This window comes from Ambystoma mexicanum, chromosome 11 (assembly GCF_040938575.1).
Source record: "Ambystoma mexicanum isolate Mex_15411 chromosome 11, UKY_AmexF1_1, whole genome shotgun sequence".
NCBI lineage: Eukaryota > Metazoa > Chordata > Amphibia > Caudata > Ambystomatidae > Ambystoma > Ambystoma mexicanum.
This window is the reverse complement of record NC_090934.1, coordinates 1,126,041,113-1,126,053,453: the sequence shown is the minus strand read 5'-3', so window position 1 is coordinate 1,126,053,453 and position 12,341 is coordinate 1,126,041,113. Positions and strand designations below refer to the sequence as shown.

Sequence of the window (12,341 nt, the reverse complement as noted above, 5' to 3'; positions counted from 1 at the left end):
GAATCAGCGTCGACCGAGGTGCCGACAACTTCGACAACGGCTTTGAGGCCAGAGCCCTGAGCGTGTCCTTCAACAGCCTCAGCGCCGATGGCATTGATGACTTCCTCTGAGCATCGAGATAGTCCCTCGACAGACATGGCGCTGACCACGTCAATGCCTTTTTCGAAGTCTTCACAGGCCCCAATGGTCTTGAGGGCGTCGAGGACCGGGACCTAGAGCGGGCATGGCTAAAGCGACCTACCTTTTCCGATCGGGACCTCGACGGCTCCCGATGATCGCGCCGACAGCCGGAGCCCGAAGGAATGTGAGCGGTGGCCCTAGCACGTTCCCTGCCAGCTCCTCTCTAAGGCGCAGATGGAACAGAGCCCTGCGATTCAAAAATCACCATCATCTCCTTGCGAAATGCATCCCATCTGCCAGAGATGAATGCTTGTTGGGACAAGCTACCTGCTGTCTGGCTGAGTCCTCGGACAAGGACGGGGAAGGCGACTGGTGACAGCGCTTCCGAGAGTGCCTAGAAGAGGCAGAGGAATGGCGGGAACCACTCCGGGACCGAGACGCCCTGGACTTGCGCCGACGCGGAGAGTCGCCCCTCGAATTGTCGGTCGAAAGCCCAGCGGATTTCAATTTACGGGGTTTGGAAACCCTACTTACAGATAGCTTCTTCCGCTCCCGCAAGGCCTTTGATGTCAAAGACTGGCATTCATCGCAGTCATTGGTGGCGTGGTCCTCGCCGAGGCACCACAGGCAGCCGTGCGGGTCCGTAAGCGACATCTTGGAACCGCAGTCGCGGCACTTCTTGAAAACCGACCTCGGGCTAGAAGAAGACGAAGACACGATTCTCACAATAAACCAAGAAAGAAGAACCGATTCAACAGGGGAAGAACCGAGGTGCGCCGAGATTCTGAAGCGAACACCTTTGCGGAAAAAATGGAACTGAGGCTACGGGCGTCATGTGTCCTACTTATAACATCCGGTGATGTTGGCTCTCAACGGAGGCCCTCGAGGGACAGCGTATCGACGTAGGACTCTGACGCCGAAAGTTTTTCCAAAGCAGCAGAGCTGTGGTGATTACGGTCATAGATGTGGAATACGTCGGAGGACAAAATCCCTTTGAATGGCTTTTTCCGTTGAACTTATCCTTCAGTATAATCTTCGGTAGTGCAGTTACAATGGACAACCCAAGAGAACATGTTCTACCGACTCGATCCTAGTTCTGCAATACAAACATTTTTGTTGTGCTATTGTTCCATTTATTAAGTAGCTTGAAACAGCCTTTTTCATGGGGGTTTGTGCAAAAACTGCATTGCGATATGCTGATGGTCAGATTAATGGTTGTTATTGTTGCGCTTGAAGATCAAAGGTGGAAAGGGGGCCTGAGGAAGGGCGCAGACCCTCAGCTAAACAAAAGTAGTAAGACAAGTAAGAAAATAATTAAAAATACTGTATGAGGAAAATGGTGGGATCATGAAAAGGGCGCTTGGTGGCTCAAAAAGCCAAGGAAGCGGGATAACATTTTTTTTACATCTTGCCCCAATGTCACCATCATGCCCTTCGTGTTTCTTTGACACCAGGTGATACTGGTTTCAGTTATATTGGACTGCACTGACAGGCTGAAAAGTGCCGACACCAAAAATTTGGTCAACTCCGATTACTGGAGCAAGGCCATTAGCTTGATGCCAACAGATCTCGCTGGTCTAAACCAGTCTGAACAAAGAAAACTAATTGGATGGATGGAGTGTCTGAGGACAACACCGGGAATAAATCGTCCCTGCCATGTTTCGCCCAAAACTGGTTATTTAGGTTATACCCTATGGACATGAATAAGGGACCAATCTCTAAAAACAAAAAGGAACCGATTGTTTTAGATAAGGATGGAATGATGGACCGGAAGGCCCAATAAGTACCCTTTGACGTCACAGGTCTGTCCTCTGGAGCACATAAAGGAGCTCACCTGGAGGGGGGGGGGTGCGTTAGTTGGGTCAGAATGGGTTAAGGCTAGGATGCAGTCTGTCTTGCATGAAAAACTTAAAACCCTTTTGCTCATCCCACAAAAATAAAGACTATTCTTTATTCACACCTGGGGAAGGGAGCTCAGCCAATCATGTGGCTGGAACAGCGGAGAGGAATACACATTTGTTGCCTGCTGTTCCTGTGATCGGAAGCCCTTCCCCAGGAGGTGCCATCTTTTCTTCTCCTCGAATGTGGGCAGGAAACAAGGAGCATCTCCCTGTTGCCTCCCCACCTCCCCAACCCCCAAAACAAACCCAACCCCTTCCCCACCCCCTTCCTGCCTCCCCACTTGCCAGCTGTCCCAGGGCAGTCCAGTTTCCCAGCCGCCACGATCGAAATAGAAAAGGGACTTTGTTAGGGAGAATTCTCTTAAAAGGCTAATTTCCCAAACCTAGTGAGTCCCCCAGCAGCTTTGCTGGATTTTGGGGTTTGTTTTTTTCTCCTGCTAAGAGTCAGACTCTTTTCCTCCCACTCTTTGGCATGATTTGAGGTATGTATTTGCCTTATTGTGTGCTTATGGGCTATGGGGTCTTTTACTCCATAGGGTATCATCTGTTTAGTGTATGTGTAACACAACACCCTCAGTGCAGTAACACAGAGGTGTCATAGTGACCCCCCAAACAGACTCCATACCCTGGGACTGACTACTGTCTCCCAGGGCATGTAAAGTCACCATTGACTTTACTAGTCCAAAATTGTGCACAGAACAAGTACAAACCATCATGTTGTGGAAGTACTGGAAGGGGTTAATTAGATTTCCCCTGGGTCTGTTTCCAAGGGGGCACTGTCCAATCCCCCCTTGTCGAGTTTCTGGCTGGTGGCAGTGGTTACCACCCGAAATATTCCTCCGGAATATTTCCTATGGGATTTTCCCATTGATTTTAAACGCACCACTTTTTGGTGCAATGTTAAAGATACCGCCAGTTTATTTATTTAATATAAAATCTGCGGTTGGGTCTTTTCACCAGAACTCTTTTCCAATATGGCGTTTATGTCCGTCTCTGTAACTCCAACCAAGGTCGGGCCCTTTGTTCCACTTTTTGGCGGGCTTCTCCACAGAAGCCCTCCAACTGGTGCCACTCTGTCTGGGTTCCACATATGTGTGTGAGGGGGAATTGGCACCCTGGACTGCGTTGCTTTAGCAACTCAAGTCGCACTCTGTTCTGATTGGCCCAGTGGTGAGCCACCCGGCTCACCACTTAGCATGTATGAGTGACAGCTAGGCTGTTGAATGGGGGTTTTTCTGCATAAAAGCAGGGCTTTTGGGACTGGAACTTCAGAAGTCGCCACAGGACTTAAGAAATCCGAAGAGGGGAGAAGCCGAGCCATCTGCAACGATGACACCACTGGTGGAGCCCTGCTGCAATGACCTCACCACTTTCCCGACGACAAGAGAAGATCTTCTGCTGTAAGAGTCTTCTCCCTTTGAGCTGGTGGAGACAACCAGTTTGCCATTCGCCTTCCAGCATGTCCCTTGGTCGAATCGCCAGTGCCAAGCACCCCGGCGGCCGGATAGCCAAGCTTCACCATTGTGACCGCGATTAACAGGAACGCACCTTTTTACCGAACAAACTCTGCGGCTGGTCTCTTCCCTGGGCAGTGCAATGACTCCAGGTTTCATCCTCGACGAGATCTTCTCTTCCCCTGGTCGAAACCATGAACTGCACCTGCTGCCAGGAACAACTGCCACCGCTGGAGCTTCCTCACTCTTTAAGGTACTGTGTTCCGCCTGGCCTCCCTTTCTGCGGATTGCTAAAGGTGACCCTTAAAGCCTTGGCTTTCCAACTGGGTTGGCCCCAGACCTTCTAACTTTACCTTTCACATCAAACCAACCTCCTTTGAGCATTTCTGCAAAGACTTGAGTGCTTTTTAAACTGTGTGATCTTGGGCACATTTCGCCTTGCTCCATTTAAAGTGGGCCTGGCCTATGAACTTTGGCTCTACAGTAGACTCTGCCTTCACTAACTTGCCGTGGTTTTAGAAAAGTGTTGGGACTGTTATTTTCACGGCTTGCCTTTTTCTCTCCCTTTAACTTAATTATTGGAGTGCCATCTAAGTTACGCGCTCACATCGTTTTTTACAAATAGTGGTGTTTTGACCTAGACTTGTCTAATAATTATTAAGGCAGGTGTGTATACTTTATCTGACTGTTTGAACTTGCTTTTATTTAGAGTGCTTAGTGCATTTCCTAAAGTGTGTTTTAAATAAATAATTATATACTTTTGATACCAAGCTCTGGTCAGTGTTTGCTTGCTCTACTGTGTTTTTAGCCCTATTGTGTATCCTCTGTATACTGCCCTACTCATCTTGAGAGAAGTCTGACTGCTCAGCCATAGCTACCAGGTAAATCTGGGTGGTGCAGACTGCTACCAATTGGGATTACTGTTTACTCCTGTAGTCTTAATCTTCTTGCAGTGTTCCCCAAGGGAACTGCACAGGATTCTGCCTAACAGACTTAGATCCTTTTTCCTATGGCGACGCCTTCGCTCGGGCCTAACCTTAGCTCAGGTTGACAGGCCGGCCACCCACAATAGTGGGGTGAAAGACATTGGGCCTCATTACGAGTCCAGCGGTAACCCTGTCGGTGCTACCGGCGGGTTGCCGCCGTACTCGTACATTTTTACTGGCACCTGACTTCCCGGTGCCAATGGGAGATTACAACTCTGGCGGCCCAGGAAGTCAGGCGCCAGTTAAATGCAAATTCCCATTCCCATAGAGTCCTATGGGACTGTATGGGAGTAGGGTCACAGAGGTGCTGGCACTGTTAATGGTGCAGGTGCTTCCGTGACCTGTCTGCCTACCGTAGCCGCTGCGCCCGGCAGGGTCAGACCTGTCGGGCACATCGACTCCAGCAGGCAGACTCAGTTTGCGGTCCGGAAACAAGGGTGCCGGTGAGCTACCGGCACCCTTGTTTCCGGACCAGCAAACTTATAATGAGGCCCATTATCAGGGCATGAGAGATAGAAGACAGAGTGGAGCAGAGTGTCTGAACGTACATTGCCACATCCTGCGTTAGCTATTAACGAAATGCTGTTGTTGTTGTTGGGCTAATCTAGGAAGTCCCAGAAGGTGTCTAGATGGAGAAGCAGATTGTTTTCTTGCTTATCTAGTCAGGAAAACCTAAAAGGCAGACATTAGGGGACACTATTATACTAACCAGGCAACTAGGGATGCCAGGGTTAGGGTGGAAAACAATATTTATAGATGAGAGGGAAGGCTCTAGCACCCTGCTAAAAGGATTAATAAAAACCATTGCACAATTTCTGGGAGTTGGAGCATTCTTTGATCCATCTATAATAACATGCAAACCCAGCTAGGTGGGACGATTACCACGACACGCCATACATTCTTACAGAATTCTCTGCCACGAGTTAAAGCAGTGAAAAATGACTGTCTACAAAAAGCCACCTTGTATATATGGTTCATGACAATGGTTTCCTGAACCCAGACTGTTGCCATCCAAATGAAGCCTGGATGATGCATCCATTTTTGCATGAAATCGTATTGTGTTCCTCTACTTTAGAGTCTTGATCAGTCAATGGACATCGTTTAATATACACCCACCACCAGGGAGGTTGCCCACGCATCCATACTTGGTCTGAATCAGGCTTTGGGCCACACGATGCCGCTCTGATCCCGATTAACAAAAAGCCATGAATTAAATGAAAGCGTGCGGACTGATAGAGTAGGATATTGAAACAAGTATATAACGGATGAAACAGAGGTGGGCCCACGTAACTGAGATCATCCGCCTGTACCAAATACACCAATTCAGGTTGGACATTCTGGAAGCGAGAGTGGTTTTGGTCAGGCGCACTGCCCATTTCCTAGAGGTATGTTGGACTTCACTGCCTTCATCTCAAGATATACTATCCACAGAGCACCAGTGAAGTGAAAGAAAAAGAACATTGCATGCAAAGTCTAAAATTAAAAGAATTGTTCAGCTTGGGCATGTGTGCTGAGAATAGAAAATCTCCAACATACTATAATGACAGCAACTGTGCGCTTCCCCTTACCTGAGTGGCCATTGTTGGAAATTATAAATTGGTCATTAAGGGAGACGTTGTATCCTGCAACCTCAATGGGCAGCAGTGTAGAGTCATACTGCAAAATGTCGTTGTGAATATCAATCGGAGACTGAAACACGCCACCACAAAACGGGTAATGTTTGTGCCAGTTCTTTTCTCCATCAGGACCTGAATGAAATAGAATTCAGAAAATGAACAACTGACAGCAGCCCGTACTCGGCGCATAGTTTGCCCATCATGAGTTAGGTCTGTATCAGCCTTCTGTTTATTTTTGCTACAATACAGATTGAGTTTAAAAATACGCACCAGCATAGTAAAAATAATCATAATTCATTAACAAATTCGAACCAATCCAAAAAACGACCAAGATGCCTAGAATGATTCAGTTGAACCTTTAGAATAAATGGGTTTCATGAATGGCAGGGTTATAGCAGTAAATCAAGAAAACAGTGGTGCCTGTAGGGAAGTTGAACAATGACACAAGATGACAGGTTACATTTAACCAAAACGTTTTTTCTTTGTGGTTTTCAAGGTTGGAACAAATGGCTATAGGAACTCACAGAATCTCTAAACTGAAAAGAAACATACAAGTCTAATATTAGAAGGCCAGTACCCCGCCATATCAAGAGAGGATGGGACCTGCTCTCAGCCAGGGGTGGGAGGCCCATCAGGGAGAAATCCATAGTCATCCCAACCCTGGTGGTGCACAGAGGCAGTTCAGAGGGCCCAAATTCCTGCTAGCCCCCCTTGTGCCAGTGTTTTAAGCAGTCCACCTTTGCCTCATGCCATACCACTTCCACAAGATGCTTGCCAGTCTTTGTTTTTTCTAGTGAGCAACCGTCAGAACAAAGAATCTACAATAACCATTGAAGCGATCGCCTTGAGTACCACATGCCCCTCGCAGAAACCCTGCGACCATACCACCAGCAGGCAGCGCCCCTGGCTTCTTTAACATGCTGTCAGCAGAGAGGAGCGCAGTACCACCATCTATGGACAGCGATCAGAGCAGCCATGCAGTGCTGCCAGATGGCAGCGTGAGCAAGCAAAGCCGCAAATTAACACCCTAGACCATAATGGACTTACTTGAGGGGCACCAACCTTTGCAGCACTGGCTCTTAACCTAGTGCAGGAAAACGGGCCCCATAACAAAAAAAGTACTTTCAACTTCACACGCCCTGGACTGGCCCACCAGGACTTTCCCCGCTAGGCCTCGGGACATAAGGCCTCGATCCATAAAGGCCAGCCTGGGCAGTTCGCTGCCACGGCCGCCTGCCTGAATGAAGCCTGTGCCAGGCTCGCACCTGTGCATTGTGGGAGCAGCGCCTGGACAGGACACTGCACATGCCCTAGTTTGCTCTGCCGACCTGCCAGTGTTCCGGTCTGCCTGCGTGCATTCCAGACAGTCGAAAACGTAAAAAAGGTATGTGCTGTGGCTGTCACAGGCATGTGCACACGTTTTAGCCTGTTTGGTTTGACCCACTCCCCGAGCAGGCCTCGTTTACATTGCAATGGTCGCACGTGCGAGGGAGTGCCCTGTATGTTTCCCTTGGCAGGGGTTATAACGCACATTGCGATCGAAAATGCACTTGTGGTTGTAGTGTCCTAAGTTTTTGTCTGCCAACCCTGGCTCCTGACGTGGCACTCACGAGATAAGAAAGGGAGGAGACAGTAAGCAGGATGAAAGGGAAATAAAGATATGCATTAGAAAACACTGCAGCTACATGTCGGTGTCTCTGGTTGCCATTAGCAACATTGGTTACATTATAATACATCGGTGTGTACGAGATGCATACCCACAACACTGGCAACAAGGCTGTGGGGTGCTTGCACGCGAGTAGCAGCAGAGGACGCCAGACCCTCCAGTCGGGTCAGCTGGGTCTTCGGTGACGGGCAGTGCACAGGATGAGGGTAATACTCCTGTTGAGTAGGCCCCTGCTGGCAACATTACCAAGGACATCATTGCACTCTAGGTGTCGACAGCGTGTTTGTTGAATAGCCCCATGCTGGCAATATTAGCAAAGATTTATAAAATTACCAAACGTGCCGACACGGTTGAACCGCACCCCTGCTGACAATATTAGCAAATCTTTATTTTACAACGTGCTGACACCGTATTTTCAAGGACACTGCTTTATTGTACAACTTGCCGACAGGTCTCAAGGACACTGCCATATTTCATAACATGCTGCCATCTGTGCCAGTGGATGGGCCCAAGCACCGTAGTGCAGCACCTGTCTGCTTGTATGCTGCAGGAGGAAAGTGACAGCACACTGGAGCAGGATCCACATCCCAGCAGACTGAAACCAGGCCGTGTGGCAACAAGTGGCCTACAGGACACGTGCACAGACCACTTCACACAAGGAAAATAGGCAGGTCAGTGCTGTGAGCAAACCCTGGAAGAAGCAATCATGTCGGACAGTGACACCCCAAGCGTCAGTGCCACCCCATCCATGTTTTCGCCTAGTTTACAAAGTAGAGTGGGTGGATGTCATGATCTCTGAAGCTATAGGCTGTTCCAGCATTTGATATTGGAACAGATGGCTAAAGGAATCTTACATCTACATTGACGCCACTGGGGTAAGGGAAGAAAGATGAGAGACCTGGAGGCCTGGAGGCGGGGCCCTGCCGGGGCCCACTAATTTCCCCTGGCAGCCCTGGCCACTACACAAAAAAACATTTTTTTCTACAGCCTGAAGCTCTCGCTCGTGTGCGAGAGCTTCAGGCTTCAGAAAAAATGCCTTTCAGCCATAATGGTGGCGCCGCACCTGCGAGGCATCCCTTTAATCAAGTGATGCACGTGGGCCGGCGCCACCATTATGGAGAAAATGTGAGGACGTTGGAAGCAGAGGCCTTGCTTTCTAAATACTGAAGCCCCCGCAGATTCGCGGGAGTTTCAGTCTTTAGGTTAAAGGCCTCTGCTTCCAGTGGACTCACCCTTTCAGCCTTGATGGTGACGCTGGCCCTCCCCAGCTGGCGAGGGGCAGCACCACCATTAAGGCTGAATAGGGAGGCGCTGTCCCCTGACAGGCAAGCCTATAGAATATAAATGCAGAGATCAGCACTCTCTCGCCCATAGGGGAGAGGGTGCTAATCTCTACAACAGGCTGCCGGGCAGGGGTGCCAGTAGCCCATTGAGCCAGGGCTCGTCAAGGGGGCGTGGTCTAACGGGCCATCAAGGCCCCCGCTGTTAATCTACGCCCCCTCGATGAGCCCCGGCTCGATTTGTAGTGCCACTTAAGGCACTGGACATACTCATGCACTCCTGGGGCCAATAGTATGAGACATTGTATTCGAAATGCCAGACAATGCTACAGACACATTTACAGGAATTATAGGCTCATTAAACACCTATTTTGCTCCGCATAGGAATGTGGATTATGAGAGACATTTGACACAACTACTCAAGAGAAAGGCAAGGCATTGGCACATTTGTGATGAGATTGTGTGCACAAACATTAAATATGTCCAGCGATCTGCACAACGCATAAGTTCAAGTCGGGGCACAGATAGTCCCAGCTCAACAAAACGGCGGTCTCCTGCTCCCAGGAGGAGAGGATCTCCAGACAGACATCAAGAATCTCCACAGGGAGCCAGAAGGTACACAGGAAGGAGAGATCAATACAGCAGATCGTACACCACAGAAGAACCAAGGAGGAAGTTGACGCGACAAAAGATAAGGTACATAGCATCCTCAACCAAACATCTAGAGTACTCTGCCTCATCGTCGAGTGGTGACCGCAAGAGAGGATATGTCCATGCCACAGGCAACAAAAACGGCAGCTGAATATAGCCCAACGCTGTTGCTTCAAGTAAAGGGAAGTGCACAAGAATTCCTAATTGATACAGGAGCCATAGTTAACGTGATCAATGAAGACACGTATGAAGGACTTCACTACAAAGCTTCAGTCGTCCGACATTTACATATATACCTATGGATCTAAAACACCACTCCAGTGCAGGGGAATATTTGAAACAACCTGCTCATACAAGGACAAATCTGTGAAATTAACCATATACGGTGTGAAAGGGGAGGTGCCAGGAGGAAGTATTCTCATTTTCAAATCAGCAATGCAAATGGGGTTAGTGCATATAATGTATCAAATTATGTCTGCATACACCAAAGAACCAAAGGACATGATTGTCAAGATGTTTTCCTCCCTGTTCACTGGTCTGGAAAAACTAAAAGGAAAACAAATTAAACTGCACATCAACCCCGATATTAAACCTGTCGCACAACAGTACCAGTGGATCCTGCTGAACATTCAAAGACTGGTGGAAGATGAAATACAGTCATTAATAAACCAAAGTAACAGTGAACACGTAACGGCCCATTCCATGGGTTTCGCCAATCGTCCCTGTACCCAAAATGGAAAATGGTGGGAAGATTTGCATTTGCGTGGACATGCGTGCACCCAACCTTGCAATTGAAAGAGAAAGGCACCTATCACCAAGGATGACTGATATGATGCATCTGTTGCACGGGTCGAAGGTATTTTCAAAACTGGACAACAAAGGGTACCACCAGTTAAAACTGCACCCTGAATCTCGTTATATCACTACCTTCACACCACACTTAGGAATATTCAGATATAAAAGGCTCCGTTTTGGGGTCTCATCGGCAGCTGAGATTTTGTCAAAATGAAATTCATCAAATCATGTGGCATATTCCCCAGTGCCTAAACTACAGTGATGACATTTTAATCTTTGGGGCCACACAGGAGGCTCATGACGACTCTATGACGAGTGTGCATGGCATCGGAGAACGCAAACCCGGCACTGAACGCAGCCAAATGTGAATTCAGTAAATCACCACTAAAATTCTTTGGACATAAATGCTCAAGTGAAGACCTGCCGCCTGACCCTTTGAAGTTGCAAGCTTTGGTTTCCACGGCTACCTCCATGTCCACTTTGGCAATGCAGTCATTTCTGTTCATGGCCAGCTACTGCACAAGATATAGTCAGGGCTTCGCTTTGGTCAGTACACTGTTGCGACTCCTTACCAGCAAAGGTCAGGAATTTATATGGTCTTCAGAATGCGATGAAGCTTTGAGGGAAATATAATGGTGCATTTCATCAGCATCTTGCATGGCCTACTGTGATTCTGATATGGAAACTGAGCCGACTTTGGATGCAAGTCCAGTAGGTCTAGGAGTCATACTAGCGCAATTTAAACCAGGTTCATTGTCACCTTGACGCATTGTTGCATATGCCAGTCTAGTCTATCGCCTGCTGCATGTACCTACTCACAGCCCGAGAAAGTATGCCTAGCTGTAGTGTGGGCATGTGAACATTATCGCCTGTCCCTACATGGGAGGACATTTACTGTGGTCACAGATCATTAGGCGCTCACGACAATTTACGGCACACCAATCGCCAAAATGCCTCAGAGGATGGCATGTTGGTGGCTTAGGCTAAAAGAATATGGCTTTGACATTAGAGATCAGCCAGGAAAAGACAATAATACAGAAGATTCCCTGTTCAGATATCCACTTCTGGTAAAGAAAGAGGCCCAGTCCTCAAAAGCAGACCTGTACATTAACTATATACTGGGCAACGCACTTCCAATGTCCTAGACCATTCCAGAGATCATCAAGGAGTTACTACAGGACAAAGTCCTGACAACAGTCAAAGACAAGGTGATGTTATGGCGAGGAGAAGGCGTGAACCGCGTAGAGGTGATCAATCATTTTCGGAGAGTGAATGGAAGTCACTCAATGCGTTTCATCTCATGAAGGATGTGCCGTCCATCTCCCCACAGTGATTACTGCTAAAAGAGAACAGAATTTTAATTCCGTTATCCCTGCTTGATCGAGTAATTGGTCTCGACACGTATGGCACAGAGGGATCGTATCTACCAAGCGACAACTCAGAACAAAAAGGTGTGGTTTCCCCAAATGGATGACAAAATACGGAATACATGCAAAACATGCACCTACAATTCAGTGGCTCCTCCCACTTTCCCAGAATCTGAAATGTAAACCGTTACCACCGAAGGTGTGGCATGAAGTGACAGTTGACATGTTTGGACCATTGAGAAATGGCAAATACATATTAGTGGCTATTGATGAGATGTCTCGTTTCCCAGAGGTACATTTAGTTTCTTCCACTGCTCCTCATGCAGCAATTCCAGCCTTGGCCACAATGTTTGCCGACTATGGTATTCCTTCGACCATAAAGTCGGCTAATGAACTGCCCTTCAGCGGACGAGAGTTTGGCATGTTCGCGGAATATCTGAAGTTTCAACATTGAAGAATGACCCCACTATAGCCTCAGGCAATGCCACTGTGCTGGAATGTTTCA

General features: G+C 48.1%; 1 protein-coding gene across 1 annotated transcript in view; it reads right to left on the bottom strand.

Annotated features, from left to right (window-relative positions):
- Positions 1 to 12,341, bottom strand: part of CA12 (carbonic anhydrase 12) — a 1,353,512-nt gene that overhangs the window by 864,418 nt on the left and 476,753 nt on the right. Inside the window, exon 3 of the mRNA XM_069624464.1 lies at positions 6,030 to 6,209. Coding sequence (XP_069480565.1) covers positions 6,030 to 6,209 — 180 coding nt within the window. The remainder of the gene's footprint in view (positions 1 to 6,029; positions 6,210 to 12,341) is intronic.